General features: G+C 45.9%; 1 protein-coding gene across 7 annotated transcripts in view; it reads right to left on the bottom strand.

Moving 5' to 3' along the window:
- The window catches only part of fgfr3 (fibroblast growth factor receptor 3), a 228,699-nt gene that overhangs the window by 163,361 nt on the left and 41,235 nt on the right, over nt 1–24,103 (bottom strand). For 6 of the 7 annotated variants that reach the window (XM_046367627.1, XM_046367628.1, XM_046367629.1 and 3 more), the window contains exon 2: nt 6,663–6,891. In XM_046367627.1, the coding sequence (XP_046223583.1) occupies nt 6,663–6,810 (148 nt within the window). In that variant the 5' untranslated portion in view covers nt 6,811–6,891. Of the gene's footprint in view, nt 1–6,662; nt 6,892–18,072; nt 18,284–24,103 lie in introns of those variants that run through there. The other variant, XM_046367626.1, reaches the window with a different exon arrangement.

Genomic DNA, 24,103 nt, shown 5'->3' with positions numbered 1-24,103 from the left:
GGGAACTATAATTTAAAAAAGAAAATTTCAAAAATGTATTCTTTCAGTGAAATACGGAACCGTTCCGTATTTTATCTAATGGGTGGCATCCATAAGTCTAAATATTCCTGTTACATTGCACAACCTTCAATGTTATGTCATAATTACGTAAAATTCCGTTTGCAACGAGCCAGGCGGCCCAAACTGTTGCATATACCCTGACTCTGCGTGCAAGAACGCAAGAGAAGTGACACAACTTCCATAGGTTGATATGGCCTGCTAACTTGAATTTCTTTTAACTAAATATGCAGGTTTATAAATATATACTTGTGTATTGATTTTAAGAAAGGTGTTGATGTTTATGGTTAGGTACACATTGGTGCAACAATAGTGCTTTTTTCGAGAATGAGCTTGTAAAATCACCCGTTTATCAAGGTAGGCTATGATTCAATGATAAATTAACAGGCACCGCATCGATTATATGCAATGCAGAACAAGCTAGATGAACTAGTAATATCATCAACCATGTGTAGTTAACTAGTGATTATGTTAAGATTTATAGTTTTTTATAAGATAAGTTTAATGCTAGCTAGCACCTTACCTTGGCTACTTGCTGCATAACAGGTAGTCAGCCTGCCACGCAGTCTCCTCGTGGAGTACAATGTAATCGGCCATGATCGGTGTCCAAATATGCTGATTACCGATTGTTATGAAAACTTGAAATCGGCCCTATTTAAATCGGGCATTACGATTAATCGTCAACCTCTAGCTTGGACCATGTTAGTTTGTTGGTGATGTGGACACCAAGGAACTTGAAGCTCTCAACCTGCTCCACTGCAGCGACGTTGATGAGAATGGGGGCTTGCTCTGTCCTCTTTTTTTCTGTAGTCCACAATCATCTCCTTTGTCTTGATCACGTTGAGGGATAGGCTGTTATTCTGGTACCACCAGGTCAGGTCTCTGACCTCCTTCCTATAGACTGTCTCGTTGTTGTCGGTGATCAGGCCTACTGTTGTGTCATCGGCAAATTTAATGATGGTGTTGGAGTCGTGCCTGGCTGTGCAATCATGAGTTAACAGGGAGTACAGGAGGGGAATGAGAACGCACCCTTGAGAGGCCCCTGTGTTGCAGATCAGCGTGGCGGATGTGTTGTTACCTACCCTTACCACCTGGGTGGCCCGTCAGGAAGTCCAGGATCCAGTTGCAGCGAGAGGTGTTTAGACCAGGGTCCTTAGCTTATTGATGAGCGTTGAGGGCACTATGGTGTTGAAAGCTGAGCTGTAGTCAATGAACAGCATTCTCACATAGGTGTTACTTTTGTCCAGGTGGGAAAGGGCAGTGTGGACTACCTGACATGATGGCTCCTTGCTATCCCCAGTCCACCTGACTGTGCTGCTGCTCCAGTTTCAACTGTTCTGCCTTATTATTATTTGACCATGCTGGTCATTTATGAACATTTGAACATCTTGGTCATGTTCTGTTATAATCTCTACCCGGCACAGCCAGAAGAGGACTGGCCACCCCACATAGCCCGGTTCCTCTCTAGGTTTCTTCCTAGGTTTTGGCCTTTCTAGGGAGTTTTTCCTAGCCACCGTGCTTTTACACCTGCATTGTTTGCTGTTTGGGGTTTTAGGCTGGGTTTCTGTACAGCACTTTGAGATATCAGCTGATGTACGAAGGGCTATATAAATAAATTTGATTTGATTTGATTTGATTTGTGGAGTTTAATAGAGATTGCATCATCTGTGGATCTGTTGGGGCGGTATGCAAATTGGAGTGGGTCTAGGGTTTCTGGGATAATGGTGTTGATGTGAGCCATGACCAGCCTTTCAAAGCTCTTCATGGCTACATACGTGAGTGCTACGGGTCGGTAGTCATTTAGGCAGGTTACCTTAGTGATCTTGGGCACAGGGACTATGGTGGTCTGCTTGAAACATGTTGGTATTACAGACTCGGACAGGGAGAGGTTGAAAATGTCAGTGAAGACACTTGCTAATTGGTCAGCACATGCTCGCAGTACACGTCCTGGTAATCCTTCTGGCCCTGCGGCCTTGTGAATGTTGACCTGTCTAAAGGTCTTACTCACATCGGCTACGCAGAGCGTGATCACAGTCTTCCGATACAGCTGGTGCTCTCATGCATGTTTGTTATTTGCCTCGAAGCGAGCATAGAAGTAGTTTAGCTCGTCTGGTAGTCTCATGTCACTGGGCAGCTCTTGGCTGTGCTTCCCTTTGTAGTCTGTAATGGTTTGCAGGCCCTGCCACATCCGACGAGAGTCAGAGCCGGTGTAGTACGACTTGATCTTAGTCCTGTATTGGCGCTTTGCCTGTTTGATGGTTCATCCGACGGCATAGCAGGATTTCTTATAAGCTTCCGGGTTAGAGTCCCGCTCCTTGAAAGCGGCAGCTCTAGCCTTTAGCTCAGTGCGGATACTACCTGTAACCCATTGCTTATGGTTAGGGTATGTACGTACAGTCACTGTGGTGACGACGTCAACGATGCACTTATTGATGAAGCCAATGACAGATGTGATGTACTCCACAATGCCATTGGAGGAATCCCAGAACATATTCCAGTCTGTGCTAGCAAAACAGTCTTGTAGCTTAGCATCTGCTTCCTCTGACCACTTTTATTTATCTCGTCACTGGTTCTTCCTGCTTCCTAATTTTTGCTTGTAAGCAGGAACAAGGAGGATGGAATTATGGTCAGATTTGCCAACTGGAGGGCGAGGGAGAGCATTGTATGCGTCTCTGTGTGTGGAGTCTAGGTGGTCCAGAGTCCTTTTCCTCTGGTTGCACATTTAACATGCTGATAGAAATTTGGTCAAACTGATTTAAGTTTCCCTTCATTAAAGTCCACAGCTACTCGGTTGCCGCATCTGGGTGAGCGGTTTCTTGTTTGCTTAGGGCGGAATACAGCTCATTCAATGCTGTCTTAGTGCCAGCCTCTGACTGTGGTGGTACGTGAACAGCTACGAAGAATACAGATAAACTCTCTCGGTAGGTAGTGTGGTCTACAGCTTATCATGAGATACTCTACCTCAGGCGAGCAATAGCTCGAGACTTCCTTAGATATCATGTACCATCTGTTGTTTACAAATATACATAGACCGCCACCCCTTGCCTTACCAGACGCCACTGTTCTATCCTGCCGGTACAGCGTATAACCAGCCAGCTGTATGTTGATGTTGTCGTCGTTCAGCCGCGACTCCGTGAAGCATAAGATGTTACAGTTTTTAATGTCCCGTTGGTAGTTTAATCTTCCCAGTAATTCATTGATTTTTATTAAACAACCACACCGTCACAGCCCAGTAAGCTGGACAACATAAGAAATTCCTACAGATTGGCCCAAAACAGAAGAATACCAGAAAGCATCCTGTACCCAAAATATCTAAACACTCTGAACACTCTGAACACTCTGAACACAACACAACTTTCTGGACACCACATCCACTCACAGTGAAGAAGGCATCAATCTGGCAGTACAAAACATCAACTATATATTCAGGCAAACAGCAAAAGAAGCACAACTGAAATTTATCCAAAATATAAATAAAAAATATCACGGATGACAACTAATCATACGGTGAACGCACCAATTTGTAAGTCGCTCTGGATAAGAGCGTCTGCTAAATGACTTAAATGTAAATGTAAATGTAATTTGATGCAGATTGTAAAATTATAAGAACAAAACTTAGAACACAGTCAAAGCAAAAGCACAAACCCAAATAATGGTGAATTACTCCTTCATTACTGTGAGACTTTAAAACTCTATAAATGTAACATTCAGAACCAACAAAGCACAGTACAACAGCAAGCAGCTGACACTAATTGAGGAGTCCATAAATACAAACAACTTCTGGCAAAATTGGAAAATACAAAACAAAATCTGAACTAGAGGGATTAGCGATACAAAATGGTGACACATGGACAACCCATTTACAACATTCTACAACACTGTTCAAATTAGTGCAAACACAGCATAATGGCAAATTCATGAGTAGTTGAATGGATTAGAAAAAGCTATAAAGGACAATAATAATAATAATAATAATAATAATAATAAATTGGACTCCCAAATTACTGACCAGGAGCTCTATAAGACACTTCAGACTCAAATTTTAAAAAGCATGCGGACCTAATGGCATCCTAAATGGGATGCTAAAAATTTCAATTGGCTATATTAAAACTGTTTAATTTGATCCTGAGTGAAGGTTATTTACCTGTCATCAAGGACTCATAACCCCAATCTTTAAGAAATTAGACAAATTTGACCCTAACAATTAAAGAGGGTTTTGTGTGAACAGTAACCTGGGGAAGGTTTTCTGTAGTATTATAAATGTAAGAGTTCTAAACTTCCTTAATAAGCACAATGTCTTGAGTAAAAGCCAAATTGGATTTATACCAAAACATCACACAACTGATCATATTTACACCATACACACCCTGATAGATATACATGTCCACCAAAATAATACCAAAATATACACTTGCTTTATCGACTTCCAAAAATCATTTGATTCTATTTGGCATACAGGACTGTTCTACAAAGTTATTGAAAGTGGTGTAGGGGGTAAAACGTATGTCATCATTAAATCAATGTATACTGGCAATACATGCAGCATTAAAACGGGCAAGAAAATAACAGAATTCTTTAACCAGGGGCGGGGCCTTCGTCAGGGTTGCAATCTGAGCCCTGAACTCTTCAATATTTATGTAAACAAATTTGCTACAATTCTAGAACAATCCTCAGCCCCTGGTGTTAGTCTCCACAATTCAGAAGTTAAATGCCTTCTTTTGGCAGATGACCTATGCCTGCTGTCACCCACAGCACATGGCCTACAGCAGAGCCTGGACCTGCTAGAGCAGTACTGCCAGACGTGGGCCCTGGTAGTAAACCCCCACAGCACATGGCCTACAGCAGAGCCTGGACCTGCTAGAGCAGTACTGCCAGACCTGGGCCCTGGCAGTAAGCCCCAAAAAGACTAAAATAATGCATTTTCAGAGAAGATCCAGATCTCAGGGAATTAGACCAAAGTTCTCAATTGGTACAAAATATATAGAGTACTGCACACACTACAATTACTGAGGTTTAAATATATAGAGTACTGTACACACTACAAGTTATTAGGTTTAAATATATAGAATACTGCACACACTACGAGTTCTTAGGTTTAAATATATAGAGTACTGTACACACTACAAGTACTTAGGTTTAAATATGTAGAGTACTGCACACACTACAAGTACTTAGATTTAAATATGTAAAGTACTGCACACACTACAAGTACTTTGGTTTAAATATATAGAGTACTGCACACACTACGAGTTCTTAGGTTTAAATATGTAGAGTACTGTACACACTGCAAGTACTTAGGTTTAAATATGTAAAGTACTGCACACACTAAAATTATTTAGGTTTAAATATATAGAGTACTGCGCACACTACAGTTCCAGAGATTTAAATATATAGAGTACTGCACACACTAAAAGTACTTAGTATTTAAATATATAGAGTACTGTACAGACTACAGTTCCTGAGGTTTAATTATGTAGAGTACTGCACACACTAAAAGTACTTAGTATTTAAATATATAGAGTACTGTACAGACTACAGTTCCTGAGGTCTATATATAAGCTCTACTGGGCACCAAAAATGAGGAAGTTAATGAACTGAGAGAGAAAAAACGCAGGGCATTCTACACCATTAACAAATGAATTCAAATTGAAATACCTATAAAAATGCACTTTATAGCAGCAAGGTGTGGGAACCACTTGCAAAACAAGATTTTACCCAATGGGACAAACACCCCATTTGAAACCCTGCATGCAGAGTTCTGTAAGATTCTCCTACATGTCCAGAGGAAAATTACAAACAATGAATGCAGGGCAGAATTAGGCCAATATCCATTAATAATACAAACTCCAAAGAGAGCAATTAAGTTTTGGAAACATCTAAAAATACAGTGACCCCCTCTCATATCATTACCAAGCCCTGCAATGCCAAGAGCTGAGCAAAGAAAATAGTTTCCTCACCCAGCTGGTCCTGGGGCTGAGTTCACAAACCTGTTCTACTAACGCACTGAAGCCTCAGGACCAGAACATCCAATCAATCAGAAAACAAGTTACAACAACAGTCAAAACTAAACTACATTACCTATTGGGACACACAAGCACAAGCAAAATGCAGTGCTATCTGGCCCTAAATTCACCGTACCACCTTGGCAAAGTATTTGACCATGGTTACTGTTCAAAACCTTAGAAAAACCTTGACAACGTACAAGCTCAATGAGCACAGCCTTGCCATTGAGAAGGGTAGACGCAGGAAAACCTGGCAGTGTCTGGCAGACAAATCTACCTGCACATGTCCTCTATGCTTATTGTTATTGTTGTATGTATGGTTATTTTGACACTTGGTTATTGTTGTTACTGTTGTCCCGTTAATATTGTAAATATCCTAAATAAGCTTATTACGTCATGCCGAGAGAGAGAGAGAGAGAGAGAGAGAGAGAGAGAGAGAGAGAGAGAGAGAGAGAGAGAGAGAGAGAGAGAGAGAGAGAGAGAGAGAGAGAGAGAGAGAGAGAGAGAGAGAGAAGAGAGAGAGAGAGAGAGAGAGAGAGAGAGAGAGAGAGAGAGAGAGACAGAGAGAGAGAGAGAGAGCGAGCGAGCGAGGAGTGTATTTACCTGTTGGCAGTACTGTGGGTAATCTGGCTGTAGAGACGGAGAGAGGGTATAGGAGGAGGGAAAGCCAGAAAGAACACCACATAGCAACTATTCCTCTGGTCTCCACAGTGATGTGCTGAGCTACTAGACCTGTCTCCGACTCAGGCATCCTACCGGTGCATCATGGGTATCCAACAGAATCACTGCCTCCGTCACCATAGAAACAACCCCAGATATACCTCTCACTGTCCTGAAACACAGAGACACAACAGACAGACAGTCAGTCAGTTAGTTACTCAGTCAGATATACAGACAGCCAGTCAAACAGTCAGTTAGCCAGACACACAGACAGACATCAGTCAGTCAGTCACAATCCCTCATTTTCCTAAAACACATTATTTGCAGTCAGTCAGTCACTCAGTCATTCAGTTAGTCATTCAGGCAGTCAGTCACTCAGTCACTCAGTCAGACATACAGGCAGACAGTCACTCAGTCAGTACAGTACAATACAATATAAATAATACAAATCTTTAAAACAGGGTTAGTTAACTGTTATGTAGTAGGTAGGTAAGTCTGGAGGCAAAAGAAACGCACACCTGTTTAGGAGAGGTGTTGGCTAATAGAGTAGAACACCTGTTTAGGTGATGTGTTGGCTAATAGAGTAGAACACCTGTTTAGGTGAGGTGTTGGCTAGCAGAGTAGAACACCTGTTTAGGAGAGGTGTTGGCTAGCAGAGTAGAACACCTGTTTAGGAGAGGTGTTGGCTAGCAGAGTAGAACACCTGTTTAGGAGAGGTGTTGGCTAGCAGAGTAGAACACCTGTTTAGGAGAGGTGTTGGCTAGCAGAGTAGAACACCTGTTTAGGAGAGGTGTTGGCTAGCAGTAGAACACCTGTTTAGGAGAGGTGTTGGCTAGCAGAGTAGAACACCTGTTTAGGAGAGGTGTTGGCTAGCAGTAGAACACCTGTTTAGAACACCTGTTTAGGAGAGGTGTTGGCTAGCAGAGTAGAACACCTGTTTAGGAGAGGTGCTGGCTAGCAGAGTAGAACACCTGTTTAGGAGAGGTGTTGGCTAGCAGAGTAGAACACCTGTTTAGGAGAGGTGCAGGCTAGCATAGTAGAACACCTGTTTAGGAGAGGTGTTGGCTAGCAGAGTAGAACACCTGTTTAGGAGAGGTGTTGGCTAGCAGGAACACCTGTTTAGGAGAGGTGTTGGCTAGCATAGTAGAACACCTGTTTAGGAGAGGTGTTGGCTAGCAGAGTAGATCACCTGTTTAGGAGAGGTGTTGGCTAGCAGAGTATAACACCTGTTTAGGAGAGGTGTTGGCTAGCAGAGTAGAACACCTGTTTAGGAGAGGTGCTGGCTAGCATAGTAGAACACCTGTTTAGGAGAGGTGTTGGCTAGCAGAGTAGAACACCTGTTTAGGAGAGGTGCTGGCTAGCAGAGTAGAACACCTGTTTAGGAGAGGTGTTGGCTAGCATAATAGATCACCTGTTTAGGAGAGGTGTTGGCTAGCAGAGTAGATCACCTGTTTAGGAGAGGTGCAGGCTAGCAGAGTAGAACACCTGTTTAGGAGAGGTGTTGGCTAGCATAGTAGAACACCTGTTTAGGAGAGGTGCTGGCTAGCATAGTAGAACACCTGTTTAGGAGAGGTGCAGGCTAGCATAGTAGAACACCTGTTTAGGAGAGGTGCAGGCTAGCAGAGTAGAACACCTGTTTAGGAGAGGTGTTGGCTAGCAGAGTAGATCACCTGTTTAGGAGAGGTGTTGGCTAGCAGAGTAGAACACCTGTTTAGGAGAGGTGTTGGCTAGCAGAGTAGAACACCTGTTTAGGAGAGGTGTTGGCTAGCAGAGTAGAACACCTGTTTAGGAGAGGTGCTGGCTAGCAGAGTAGAACACCTGTTTAGGAGAGGTGTTGGCTAGCAGAGTAGAACACCTGTTTAGGAGAGGTGTTGGCTAGCAGAGTAGATCACCTGTTTAGGAGAGGTGTTGGCTAGCAGAGTAGATCACCTGTTTAGGAGAGGTGTTGGCTAGCAGAGTAGATCACCTGTTTAGGAGAGGTGTTGGCTAGCAGAGTAGATCACCTGTTTAGGAGAGGTGTTGGCTAGCAGAGTAGATCACCTGTTTAGGAGAGGTGTTGGCTAGCAGAGTAGAACACCTGTTTAGGAGAGGTGTTGGCTAGCAGAGTAGATCACCTGTTTAGGAGAGGTGTTGGCTAGCAGAGTAGAACACCTGTTTAGGAGAGGTGTTGGCTAGCAGAGTAGAACACCTGTTTAGGAGAGGTGTTGGCTAGCAGAGTAGAACACCTGTTTAGGAGAGGTGTTGGCTAGCAGAGTAGAACACCTGTTTAGGAGAGGTGCTGGCTAGCAGAGTAGAACACCTGTTTAGGAGAGGTGTTGGCTAGCAGAGTAGAACACCTGTTTAGGAGAGGTGTTTGTAGCTAGCAGAGTAGATCACCTGTTTAGGAGAGGTGTTGGCTAGCAGAGTAGAACACCTGTTTAGGAGAGGTGTTGGCTAGCAGAGTAGAACACCTGTTTAGGAGAGGTGTTGGCTAGCATAGTAGAACACCTGTTTAGGAGAGGTGTTGGCTAGCATAGTAGAACACCTGTTTAGGAGAGGTGTTGGCTAGCAGAGTAGATCACCTGTTTAGGAGAGGTGTTGGCTAGCAGAGTATAACACCTGTTTAGGAGAGGTGTTGGCTAGCAGAGTAGAACACCTGTTTAGGAGAGGTGCTGGCTAGCATAGTAGAACATCTGTTTAGGAGAGGTGTTGGCTAGCAGAGTAGAACACCTGTTTAGGAGAGGTGCTGGCTAGCAGAGTAGAACACCTGTTTAGGAGAGGTGTTGGCTAGCATAATAGATCACCTGTTTAGGAGAGGTGTTGGCTAGCAGAGTAGATCACCTGTTTAGGAGAGGTGCAGGCTAGCAGAGTAGAACACCTGTTTAGGAGAGGTGTTGGCTAGCATAGTAGAACACCTGTTTAGGAGAGGTGCTGGCTAGCATAGTAGAACACCTGTTTAGGAGAGGTGCAGGCTAGCATAGTAGAACACCTGTTTAGGAGAGGTGCAGGCTAGCAGAGTAGAACACCTGTTTAGGAGAGGTGTTGGCTAGAACACCTGTTTAGAGAGGTGTTGGCTAGAGAGTAGAACACCTGTTTAGGAGAGGTGTTGGCTAGCAGAGTAGAACACCTGTTTAGGAGAGGTGTTGGCTAGCAGAGTAGAACACCTGTTTAGGAGAGGTGCTGGCTAGCAGAGTAGAACACCTGTTTAGGAGAGGTGTTGGCTAGCAGAGTAGAACACCTGTTTAGGAGAGGTGTTGGCTAGCAGAGATCACCTGTTTAGGAGAGGTGTTGGCTAGCAGAGTAGATCACCTGTTTAGGAGAGGTGTTGGCTAGCAGAGTAGATCACCTGTTTAGGAGAGGTGTTGGCTAGCAGAGTAGATCACCTGTTTAGGAGAGGTGTTGGCTAGCAGAGTAGATCACCTGTTTAGGAGAGGTGTTGGCTAGCAGAGTAGAACACCTGTTTAGGAGAGGTGTTGGCTAGCAGAGTAGAACACCTGTTTAGGAGAGGTGTTGGCTAGCAGAGTAGAACACCTGTTTAGGAGAGGTGTTGGCTAGCAGAGTAGAACACCTGTTTAGGAGAGGTGTTGGCTAGCAGAGTAGAACACCTGTTTTAGAGAGGTGTTGGCTAGCAGAGTAGAACACCTGTTTAGAGAGGTGCTGGCTAGCAGAGTAGAACACCTGTTTAGAGAGGTGTTGGCTAGCAGAGTAGAACACCTGTTTAGAGAGGTGCAGGCTAGCATAGTAGAACACCTGTTTAGAAGAGGTGTGGGCAGAGTAGATCACCTGTTTAGAGAGGTGCAGGCTAACATATTAGAACACCTGTTTAGAAGAGGTGTTGGCTAGCAGAGTAGAACACCTGTTTAGGAGAGGTGTTGGCTAGCAGAGTAGAACACCTGTTTAGAAGCAGAGTAGAACACCTGTTTAGGAGAGGTGTTGGCTAGCATAGTAGAACACCTGTTTAGGAGAGGTGTTGGCTAGCAGAGTAGAACACCTGTTTAGCAAGCAGGTGAACACCTGTTTAGAGAGGTGTTGGCTAGCAGAGTAGAACACCTGTTTAGGAGAGGTGCTGGCTAGCAGAGTAGAACACCTGTTTAGGAGAGGTGCTGGCTAGCAGAGTAGAACACCTGTTTAGGAGAGGTGCAGGCTAACATATTAGAACACCTGTTTAGAAGAGGTGCAGGCTAGCAGAGTAGAACACCTGTTTAGAATAGGTGTGGCTAGCAGAGTAGAACACCTGTTTAGGAGAGGTGCAGGTGCAGAGGAACACCTGTTTAGGAGAGGTGCAGAGTAGAACACCTGTTTAGGAGAGGTGTTGGCTAGCAGAGTAGAACACCTGTTTAGAATAGGTGTGGCTAGCAGAGTAGAACACCTGTTTAGAATAGGTGTGGCTAGCAGAGTAGAACACCTGTTTAGAATAGGTGCAGGCTAACATATTAGAACACCTGTTTAGAAGAGGTGCAGGCTAGCAGAGTAGAACACCTGTTTAGAATAGGTGTGGCTAGCAGAGTAGAACACCTGTTTAGAATAGGTGTGGCTAGCAGAGTAGAACACCTGTTTAGAATAGGTGTGGCTAGCAGAGTAGAACACCTGTTTAGAATAGGTGCAGGCTAACATATTAGAACACCTGTTTAGAAGAGGTGCAGGCTAGCAGAGTAGAACACCTGTTTAGAATAGGTGTGGCTAGCAGAGTAGAACACCTGTTTAGAATAGGTGTGGCTAGCAGAGTAGAACACCTGTTTAGAATAGGTGCAGGCTAACATATTAGAACACCTGTTTAGAAGAGGTGCAGGCTAGCAGAGTAGAACACCTGTTTAGAATAGGTGTGGCTAGCAGAGTAGAACACCTGTTTAGAATAGGTGTGGCTAGCAGAGTAGAACACCTGTTTAGAATAGGTGTGGCTAGCAGAGTAGAACACCTGTTTAGAATAGGTGTGGCTAGCAGAGTAGAACACCTGTTTAGAATAGGTGTGGCTAGCAGAGTAGAACACCTGTTTAGAATAGGTGCAGGCTAACATATTAGAACACCTGTTTAGAAGAGGTGCAGGCTAGCAGAGTAGAACACCTGTTTAGAATAGGTGTGGCTAGCAGAGTAGAACACCTGTTTAGAATAGGTGTGGCTAGCAGAGTAGAACACCTGTTTAGAATAGGTGCAGGCTAACATATTAGAACACCTGTTTAGAAGAGGTGCAGGCTAGCAGAGTAGAACACCTGTTTAGAATAGGTGTGGCTAGCAGAGTAGAACACCTGTTTAGAATAGGTGTGGCTAGCAGAGTAGAACACCTGTTTAGAATAGGTGCAGGCTAACATATTAGAACACCTGTTTAGAAGAGGTGCAGGCTAGCAGAGTAGAACACCTGTTTAGAATAGGTGTGGCTAGCAGAGTAGAACACCTGTTTAGAATAGGTGTGGCTAGCAGAGTAGAACACCTGTTTAGAATAGGTGTGGCTAGCAGAGTAGAACACCTGTTTAGAATAGGTGTGGCTAGCAGAGTAGAACACCTGTTTAGAATAGGTGTGGCTAGCAGAGTAGAACACCTGTTTAGAATAGGTGCAGGCTAACATATTAGAACACCTGTTTAGAAGAGGTGCAGGCTAGCAGAGTAGAACACCTGTTTAGAATAGGTGTGGCTAGCAGAGTAGAACACCTGTTTAGAATAGGTGTGGCTAGCAGAGTAGAACACCTGTTTAGAATAGGTGCAGGCTAACATATTAGAACACCTGTTTAGAAGAGGTGCAGGCTAGCAGAGTAGAACACCTGTTTAGAATAGGTGTGGCTAGCAGAGTAGAACACCTGTTTAGAATAGGTGTGGCTAGCTAACACAATGTGCCATTGGAACACAGGAGTGATGGTTGCTGATAATGGGCCTCTGTACACCTATGTAGATATTCCATAAAAAATCTGCCACTTCCAGCTACAATAGTCATTCACAACATTAACAATGTCTACACTGTATTTCTGATCAATTTGATGTTATTTTAATTAGCTTTTCTTTCAAAAACAAGGACATTTCTAAGTGACCCCACACTTTAGTAGTGTATACTCCAGTGTGTAATATAGTAAACTATAGTATTTTTTCATGTGGGGTTTGAGACGTCTTTTTGTAGGTTTTTGTATTATCATCTTTTGTTTGTCCCATTTCCAACACTAGTTAAGGAACGTAATTCCCTTTTTATGAACTGTTCTCTTGACCTACAATGAATAAAGTGCTATTCACCTGCTATACACCTGTTATACACCTGTTATTCACCTGTTATACACCTGATATACACCTGGTATACACCTGTTATACACCTGCTATTCATCTGTTATACACCTGATACACACCTGATATACACCTGTTATACACCTGTTATTCACCTGATATACACCTGTTATACACCTGTTATTCACCTGATATACACCTGTTATACACCTGATATACACCTGTTATACACCTGCTATACACCTGTTATTCACCTGCTATACACCTGTTATACACCTGTTATTCACCTGATATACACCTGTTATACACCTGATATACACCTGTTATACACCTGCTATACACCTGTTATTCACCTGCTATACACCTGTTATACACCTGTTATTCACCTGATATACACCTGTTATACACCTGTTATTCACCTGATATACACCTGTTATACACCTTTTATACACCTGTTATTCACCTGTTATTCACCTGATATACACCTGTTATACACCTGTTATACACCTGTTATTCACCTGATATACACCTGTTATACACCTGTTATTCACCTGATATACACCTGTTATACACCTTTTATACACCTGTTATTCACCTGCTATACACCTGTTATACACCTGTTATTCACCTGATATACACCTGTTATACACCTTTTATACACCTGTTATTCACCTGCTATACACCTGTTATACACCTGTTATTCACCTGTTATTCACCTGATATACACCTTTTATACACCTGTTATACACCTGCTATTCACCTGTTATTCACCTGATATACACCTGTTATACACCTGTTATTCACCTGATATACACCTGTTATACACCTGCTATACACCTGTTATTCACCTGATATACACCTGTTATACACCTGTTATACACCTGTTATTCACCTGCTATACACCTGTTATTCACCTGATATACACCTGTTATACACCTGTTATACACCTGTTATACACCTGCTATTCACCTGTTATTCACCTGATATACACCTGTTATACACCTGTTATTCACCTGATATACACCTGTTATACACCTGCTATACACCTGTTATTCACCTGATATACACCTGTTATACACCTGTTATTCACCTGCTATTCACCTGATATACACCTGTTATACACCTGCTATTCACCTGTTATTCACCTGATATACACCTGTTATACACCTGTTATTCACCTGATATACACCTGTTATACACCTGTTATTCACCTGATATACACCTGTTATACACCTTTTATACACCTGTTATACACCTGCTATTCACCTGTTATTCACCTGATATACACCTGTTATACACCTGTTATTCACCTGATATACACCTGTTATACACCTGCTATACACCTGTTATTCACCTGATATACACCTGTTATACACCTGTTATACACCTGTTATTCACCTGCTATACACCTGTTATTCACCTGATATTCACCTGTTATACACCTGTTATTCACCTGTTATTCACCTGATATACACCTGGTATACACCTGTTATACACCTGCTATTCATCTGTTATACACCTGATACACACCTGATATACACCTGTTATACACCTGTTATTCACCTGATATACACCTGTTATACACCTGTTATACACCTGTTATTCACCTGATATACACCTGTTATTCACCTGATAATATATGCCATTTAGCAGACGCTTTTATCCAGAGCGACTTACAGTCATGTGTGCATACATTCTACGTATGGGTGGTCCCGGGGATCGAACCCACTACCCTGGCGTTACAAGCGCCATGCTCTACCAACTGAGCTACAGAAGGACCTATACACCTGTTATACACCTGTTATTCACCTGATATACACCTGTTATACACCTGCTATTCACCTGCTATACACCTGCTATTCACCTGCTATACACCTGCTATTCACCTGCTATACACCTGCTATTCACCTGCTATACACCTGCTATACACCTCCTATTCATCTGCTATACACCTCCTATTCATCTGCTATACACCTCCTATTCATCTGCTATACACCTGTAATTCAGCTGTTATTCAGCTGTTATTCACGTCTTCAGATTTTTTAATGAAGTTGTGGTGGAGGTGTCTACAGATACACCATAGTAATGAAGATATTGATAAGAGCTGGGTAAATTAGTAATCTGTTTGGAGGAGGGGATTGTAAATGCACATAGCAATTGTTTTAGATTAATTTTCATTGTGCTCCCAGGAGTCTAATGCGAAACCTGCCACCTGGAAGCAAACTGAAAATTATATCAACCTGGAACTCAGACGTAGCAGGATAAACCTGGAGCCTGGTGTATGGTTCACATCGACTGGACCGCTGTCATACAGTTCCATGATTAGTGAGTTTTAGGGTTTATAGGACTATTGTTCAACCCCTATTGTACACTTTCTTCCACCTTCCAATATTTCATGGATTGCACTTGAACATGACAACTTTCAGGGTGAATCAAACCACTGATTCATCAATACTTTCCTAACCTCAAAATGTGCCTCAATAGTCTCCAAGATCAGAGTATTTTTAAATCTACCAGTTGGTGCTGAAACAGAGACAAAGATGCATAGATATGTTTCTTTCATTGATCCCTATTTTCTGACCCCGTTCTCTCCATGTTTTTCAGTGATTCTGTCCACAAAATTATAATTAAAGGTGCACCGTATTTAAAGGGATGGCTTAAGATAAAATGTACTGAAAACTCAATTGAATGAAAACTCTGTTGGCCAGCAAAGAGGAAGGTTTTCAGCAGTTTAATTATATTTATTCAGTGTGCGCAAGGGAACCACGCCTGCAAAGCCTGTTACACACCTTCAAGGTAAGTCTGGAAAACAGGTGTAAGTCAGAATCGGGCACCCACTGAACATTGCCGACCCAATTGCGCTGACCCAACCAGAGAGTCACACAAGAGCTGTCTACCTGAATCCCTGGCTTCCCTGGCATCCCCAGGTACACCCACATCCAACACTGACAGCACATTCAGTCAATGCACATGAGGTCAGGTTACCAGACAACTAGAGACTTGATAAGTAATAGTAGGTTTGTTTAGTCGGCTCTGTAAAATAAAGATGAAGCTCGGCTGACGTGGCCTGACTTCAGTCTATGTAGTTGGCTCTATACACGCCTTTGGTCTGTCTGTCTGTCTGTCTGTCTGTCTGTCTGTCTGTCTGTCTGTCTGTCTGTCTGTCTGTCTGTCTGTCTGTCTGTCTGTCTGTCTGTCTGTCTGTCTGTCTGTCTGTCTGTCTGTCTGTCTGTCTGTCTGTCTGTCTGTCTGTCTGCGTATCCTGCCGGTCATGTATAACCAGACACCACTGTTCTATCCTGCCGGTACAGCGTATAACCAGATACCACTGTTCTATCCTGCCGGTACATCGTATAACCAGACACCACTGTTCTATCCTGCCGGTACAGCGTATAACCAGATACCACTGTTCTATCCTGCCGGTACATCGTATAACCAGACACCACTGTTCTATCCTGCCGGTACATCGTATAACCAGACACCACTGTTCCATCCTGCCGGTACATCGTATAACCAGACACCACTGTTCTATCCTGCCGGTACAGCGTATAACCAGACACCACTGTTCTATCCTGCCGGTACAGCGTATAACCAGACACCACTGTTCTATCCTGCCGGTACATCGTATAACCAGACACCACTGTTCTATCCTGCCGGTACAGCGTATAACCAGACACCACTGTTCTATCCTGCCAGTACATCGTATAACCAGACACCACTGTTCTATCCTGCCGGTACATCGTATAACCAGACACCACTGTTCTATCCTGCCGGTACATCGTATAACCAGACACCACTGTTCTATCCTGCCGGTACATCGTATAACCAGACACCACTGTTCTATCCTGCCGGTACAGCGTATAACCAGACACCACTGTTCTATCCTGCCGGTACAGCGTATAACCAGACACCACTGTTCTATCCTGCCGGTACATCGTATAACCAGACACCACTGTTCTATCCTGCCGGTACAGCGTATAACCAGACACCACTGTTCTATCCTGCCGGTACATCGTATAACCAGACACCACTTTTCTATCCTGCCGGTACATCGTATAACCAGACACCACTGTTCTATCCTGCCGGTACATCGTATAACCAGACACCACTGTTCTATCCTGCCGGTACATCGTATAACCAGACACCACTGTTCTATCCTGCCGGTACAGCGTATAACCAGACACCACTGTTCTATCCTGCCGGTACAGCGTATAACCAGACACCACTGTTCTATCCTGCCGGTACATCGTATAACCAGACACCACTGTTCTATCCTGCCGGTACATCGTATAACCAGACACCACTGTTCTATCCTGCCGGTACATCGTATAACCAGACACCACTGTTCTATCCTGCCGGTACATCGTATAACCAGACACCACTGTTCTATCCTGCCGGTACAGCGTATAACCAGACACCACTGTTCTATCCTGCCGGTACAGCGTATAACCAGATACCACTGTTCTATCCTGCCGGTACATCGTATAACCAGACACCACTGTTCTATCCTGCCGGTACAGCGTATAACCAGATACCACTGTTCTATCCTGCCGGTACAGCGTATAACCAGACACCACTGTTCTATTATATTATTCTATCCTGCCGGTACAGCGTATAACCAGATACCACTGTTCCATCCTGCCGGTACATCGTATAACCAGACACCACTGTTCCATCCTGCCGGTACATCGTATAACCAGACACCACTGTTCTATCCTGCCGGTACAGCGTATAACCAGACACCACAGTTCTATCCTGCCGGTACATCGTATAACCAGACACCACTGTTCTATCCTGCCGGTACAGCGTATAACCAGACACCACTGTTCTATCCTGCCGGTACATCGTATAACCAGACACCACTGTTCTATCCTGCCGGTACATCGTATAACCAGACACCACTGTTCCATCCTGCCGGTACATCGTATAACCAGACACCACTGTTCCATCCTGCCGGTACAGCGTATAACCAGCCAGCTGTATGTTGATGTTGTCGTCGTTCAGCCGCGACTCCGTGAAGCATAAGATGTTACAGTTTTTAATGTCCCGTTGGTAGTTTAATCTTACGCGGAACTCGTCGTTTTCATTCTCCGAATATTGCACATTTACTAGCAGAATGGAGTAAAGTGGGGGTTTATTAGATAGCCTACGAATTCTCACAAGGCAGCCTGACCTTCGTGCCCTCTTACTCCGACTCCTCTTCACACAGATCACGGGGATCGGGGATCGTAGGGCTCGTCAGAGTCATGAATGGAAAAAAGGATTATTCTAGTCCGTGGTGAGTAATCGCAGTCCTGATGTCCACAAGTCATTTTCGGCGAAAAGAAACAGTTACAAACAACGCAAATAAACTAATTAAAAACACAATCGGCTCGTAAAATGTCTGTCTTCTTCTCCGGCGCCGTCTGTCTGTATGTCTGTCTATCTGTGTGTGGCCTCAGCACCAAGCTGACTGTTTGTATAAGTCAGAGGAATTGGAATGTTCAAGAGTGCAGAACTACAAGAGCCCAGAAAAGCACACATATACACGTGCAAACTCGCCACACACTCACAACCCTGAAACTTACACTGTTTGGTAGGGACAGACAGACAGACAGACAGACAGACAGACAGACAGACAGACAGACAGACAGACAGACAGACAGACAGACAGACAGACAGACAGACAGACAGACACAGACAGACAGACAGACAGACAGACAGACAGACAGACAGACAGACAGACAGACAGACAGACAGACAGACAGACACAGACAGACAGACAGACAGACAGACAGACACAGACAGACAGACAGACAGACAGACAGACAGACAGACAGACAGACAGACAGACAGACAGACAGACAGACAGACAGACAGACAGACAGACAGACAGACAGACAGACAGACAGACAGACAGACAGACAGACAGACAGACACAGACAGACAGACAGACAGACAGACAGACAGACAGACAGACAGACAGACAGACAGACAGACACAGACAGACAGACAGACAGACAGACAGACAGACAGACAGACAGACAGACAGACAGACAGACAGACAGACAGACAGACAGACAGACAGCTCTGGGTACAGAGAGGTGTATTGTAGACACTCCAGTGAGAGAGAGGCTGTGTTGTCTTAACACTCGTGTTTTTCTTTCCTCCCTGACCCACTCCTGCCTCAGCACATTCTGCAGCCCTGGCAGGGTTAGGGTAGCTCTACTGTACACACACTGACTACAGCTCTGGGTACAGAGAGGTGTATTGTAGACACACTCCAGTGAGAGAGAGGATGTGTTGTCTGCAGCCCTGGCAGGGTTAGGGTAGGTCTAGTATACTGCTCTACAAAAAGGATAAACGCAATGTTGTTTTTTGTAATGCAAAATCTGACTTCAAAGTCTTTTTCTGTCTAGACAGACATGTATTTCTGATCAACTGGCTCGTTCTTGTGTCAAGAAACTAAATACCACATTAATCAGATAATATAACTGCCCATTTCAACAGTTGAAAGATTTTTTACCAAATTCATAGATTCTGTGTTTTGCATTAACAGGGCAGTGTACAGCTCAAGTATACTGTTGCCTTGTAGCCCAATAGCCTCTAGCCCTCTAGCTCCGAGGTCCTCTAGCACTGTAGACCTGTAGCTTCTAGCCCTGTAGCCCTGTAGCCCGGTAGCTTCGGGCCCTGTAGCCCTGTAGCTTCTAGCCCTGTAGCCCTGTAGCTTCTAGCCCTGTAGCCATGTAGCTTCAAGCCCTGTAGCTTCTAGCCCTGTAGCCTTGTAGCTTCTAGCCCTGTAGCCCTGTAGCTTCTAGACCTGTAGCTTCTAGCCCTGTAGCCCTGTAGCTTCTAGCCCTGTAGCCCTCTAGCCCTCTAGCACCTGTAGCCCTCTAGCCCGATAGCCCTCTAGACCTGTAGCCCTTTAGCCCTGTATCCCTCTAGTCCTGTAGCCATCTAGTCCTGCAGCCCTATAGCCCTTTAGCCATGTAGCCCTGTAGCCCTGTAGCCATGTAGCCCTGTAGCCCTGTAGCCCTCTAGCACTGCAGCCCTCTAGCCCTGTAGCCCTGTAGCCCTCTAGCACTGCAGCCCTCTAGCACCTGTAGCCCTCTAGCCCGATAGCCCTCTAGACCTGTAGCCCTGTAGCCCTGTATCCCTCTAGTCCTGTAGCCCTCTAGTCCTGCAGCCCTATAGCCCTTTAGCCCTGTAGCCATGTAGCCCTGTAGCCCTGTAGCCCTGTAGCCCTCTAGCACTGCAGCCCTCTAGCCCTGTAGCCCTCTAGCCCTGTAAACCTCTAGTCCTGCAGCCCTCTAGCCCTGTAGCCCTTTAGCCCGGTAGCCCTCTAGACCTGTAGCCCTGTAGCTCCGTAGCCCTCTAGCCCTATAGCCCTGTAGCCCTCTAGCCCTCTAGCCCTGTAGCCTAGCCCTCTATCCCTCTAGTCCTGTAGCCCTCTAGCCCTGCATCCCTCTAGCCCTGTAGCACTGTAGCCCTGTAGCTCTGTAGCCCTCCAGCCCTGAAGCCCTGTAGCCCTGTAGCTCCGTAGCCCTCCAGCCCTGAAGCCCTATAGCCCTGTAGCCTAGCCCTCTATCCCTCTAGTCCTGTAGCCCTGTAGCCCTGTAGCCATGTAGCCCTCTAATCCTGCAGCCCCCTAGCCCTCTATCCCTCTAGTCCTGTAGCCCTGTAGCCCTGTAGCCATGTAGCCCTCTAATCCTGCAGCCGCCTAGCCCTCTAGTCCTGTATCCCTGTAGCCCTCTAGCCCTGTAGCCCTCTAGCCGTCTAGCCCTCTAGTCCTGTAGCCCTCTAGCCCTGTAGCCCTGTAGCTTCTAGACCTGTAGCTTCTAGCCCTGTAGCCCTGTAGCTTCTAACCCTGTAGCCCTCTAGCCCTGTAGCACTCTAGCACTGTAGCCCTGTAGCTCCGTAGACCTCTAGCCCTGTAGCCCTATAGCCCTGTAGCCCTCTAGCCGTCTAGCCCTCTTGCCGTCTAGCCCTGTAGCCCTGTAGCCCTCTAGCCGTCTAGCCCTGTAGCCCTCTAGTCCTGCAGCCCTCTAGCCCTGTAGCCCTCTAGTCCTGTACCCCTCTAGCCCTGTAGCCCTCTAGCCCTGTAGCCCTCTAGTCCTGCAGCCCTCTAGCACCTGTAGCCCTCTAGCCCGGTAGCCCTCTAGACCTGTAGCCCTGTAGCCCTGTATCCCTCTAGTCCTGTAGCCCTCTAGTCCTGCAGCCCTATAGCCCTTTAGCCATGTAGCCCTGTAGCCATGTAGCCCTGTAGCCCTGTAGCCCTCTAGCACTGCAGCCCTCTAGCCCTGTAGCCCTCTAGCCCTGTAAACCTCTAGTCCTGCAGCCCTCTAGCCCTGTAGCCCTTTAGCCCGGTAGCCCTCTAGACCTGTAGCCCTGTAGCTCCGTAGCCCTCTAGCCCTGTAGCCCTATAGTCCTGTAGCCCTCTAGCCCTGTAGCCCTGTAGCCCTCTAGAACTGTAGCCCTCTAGCCCTGCAGCCCTCTAGCCCTGTAGCACTGTAGCCCTGTAGCTCCGTAGCCCTCCAGCCCTGAAGCCCCTGTAGCCTAGCCCTCTATCCCTCTAGTCCTGCAGCCCTCTAGCCCTGTAGCCATGTAGCCCTCTAGTCCTGCAGCCCCCTAGCCCTCTAGTCCTGTATCCCTCTAGCCCTCTAGCCCTCTAGTCCTGTAGGCCTGTAGCTCTGTAGCCCTCTAGCCCCCTAGCCCCCTAGCCCTCTAGCCCTGTAGCCCTCTAGCCCTCTAGCCGTCTAGCCCTGTAGCCCTATAGTCCTGTAGCCCTCTAGCCCTGTAGCCCTCTAGTCCTGCAGCCCTCTAGCCCTGTAACCCTCTAGACCTGTAGCCCTCTAGTCCTGCAGCCCTCTACCCCTGTAGCCCTCTAGTCCTGCAGCCCCCTAGCCCTCTAGCCCTGTAGCCATCTAGCCCTGTAGCCCTCTTGCCCTCTAGTCCTGTAGGCCTGTAGCTCTGTAGCCCTCTAGCCTCCTAGCCCTGTAGCCCTCTAGCCCTGTAGCCCTCTAGCCGTCTAGCCCTGTAGCCCTCTACCCCTGTAGCCCTCTAGCCCTGTAGCCCTCTAGCCCTGTAGCCCTCTATCCCTCTAGCCATGTAGCCCTCTAGTCCTATAGCCCTCTAGCCCTCTAGCCCTGTAGTCCTGTAGCCCTTGAGTCATGTAGCCCTGTAGCCCTCTAGTCCTGTAGCCCTCTAGTCCTGTTGCCCTCTAGCCCTCTAGTCCTGCAGCCCTCTAGCCCTCTAGTCCTGCAGCCCTCGAGCCCTCTAGTCCTGTAGCCCTCTAGTTCTGTAGCCCTCTAGCCCTGTATCGCTCTAGCCCTCTAGTCCTGCTGCCCCCTAGCCCTCTAGTCCTGTAGCCCTCTAGCCCTCTAGTCTTCTAGTCCTGTAGCCCTCTAGTCCTCTAGCTCTGTAGCCCTATATTCCTGTAGCCCTCTAGCCCTGTAGCCCTCTAGCCCTGTAGCCCTCTAGCCCTGTAGCCCTCTAGCCCTGTAGCCCTCTAGTTCTGTAGCCCACTAGCCCTCTAGCCTCTAGCCCTGTAGCCCTCTAGTCCTGTAGCACTGTAACCTCTAGCCCTGTAGCCCTCTAGTCCTGTAGCCCTCTGGTCTTGTAGCCCTCTAGTCCTGTAACCCTGTAGTCCTGTAGCCCTCTAGCACTGTAGCGCTCTAGCCCTGTAGCCCTCTAGCCCTGTCACCCTCTAGTCCTGTAGCCCTCTAGTCCTGTAGCCCTCTAGTCCTGTAGCCCTGTAGCCCTCTAGCCCTGTACCCTCTAGCCCTGTAGCCCTCTAGCCCTGTAACCTCTAGCCCTGTAGCCCTCTAGCCCTGTAACCTCTGTAGGATGAAAACTGTCTGCGTCTTAAATGGCACCCTACTCCCTCCCTCTCTTCCTTTCTCATTCTCTTTCTCCATCCCTCCCTCCCTCTCTCAGCTAGCTGCACATTACATCACTCTCAGTTAGGAGGGGGATGTTTGTCTGTGGCTTAAATTTAGGAAAAGTAATAAACTGATAGAGAGAGAGAGAGAGAGAGAGAGAAAGAGAGAGAGAAAGAAAGAGACAGTAGAGAGAGAGAGAGAATGAGAGAGAGAGAGAGAGAGACAGAGAGAGAGAGAGAGAGAGAGAGAGAGAGAGAGAGAGAGAGAGAGAGAGAGAGAGAGAGAGAGAATGAGAGAGAATGAGAGAGAATGAGAGAGAATGAGAGAGAATGAGAGAGAGAGACAGTAGAGAGAGATTAACAGTAGAGAGAGAGAGAGAGAGAGAGAGAGAGAGAGAGAGAGAGAGAGAGAGAGAGAGAGAGAGAGAGAGAGAGAGAGAGTTGAGAGAGAGAGAAAGTAGAGAGAGAAACAAACTGATAGTATATCTGTGTTTATCTCGGCTGAATTCTCGGCTGAAGATGCAGCGTGTAGTATGAACCCTCAGCTTGTAGAACAACACAAACAGAAGCTGAAGAGGCAGATATACAGTGACTTCACAAAGAATTGGCACTGAGACAGAGAGAAGCAGTATGACTAAGACAGACAGAGAGAAGCAGTATGACTGGGACAGACAGAGAGAATCAGTATGACTGGAACAGACAGAGAGAAGCAGTATGACTGGGACAGATAGAGAGAAGCAGTATGACTGAGAGAAGCAGTATGACTGACAGACAGAGAGAAGCAGTATGACTGGGACAGACAGAGAGAAACAGTATGACTGAGAGAAGCAGTATGACAGACAGACAGACAGACAGACAGACAGACAGACAGACAGACAGACAGACAGACAGACAGACAGACAGACAGACAGACAGACAGACAGACAGACAGACAGACAGACAGACAGACAGACAGACAGACAGACAGACAGACAGACAGACAGAAGCAGTATGACTGGGACAGATAGAGAGAAGCAGTATGACTGAGAGAAGCAGTATGACAGACAGACCAGTGTGAAGCACGGACAGAAGCAGTGTGACTGGAACAGACAGAGAGAAGCAGTATGACTGGGACAGATAGAGAGAAGCAGTATGACTGGGACAGACAGAGAGAAGCAGTATGACTGGGACAGACAGAGAGAAACAGTATGACTGAGAGAAGCAGTATGACAGACAGACCAGTGTGAAGCACAGACAGAAGCAGTGTGACTGGAACAGACAGAGAGAAGCAGTATGACTGGGACAGATAGAGAGAAGCAGTATGACTGAGAGAATCAGTATGACAGACAGACAGAGAGAAGCAGTA

The sequence above is a fragment of the Oncorhynchus gorbuscha genome, linkage group LG10 (assembly GCF_021184085.1).
Source record: "Oncorhynchus gorbuscha isolate QuinsamMale2020 ecotype Even-year linkage group LG10, OgorEven_v1.0, whole genome shotgun sequence".
Lineage (NCBI taxonomy): Eukaryota > Metazoa > Chordata > Actinopteri > Salmoniformes > Salmonidae > Oncorhynchus > Oncorhynchus gorbuscha.
This window is presented reverse-complemented; position numbering and strand designations above follow the sequence as displayed.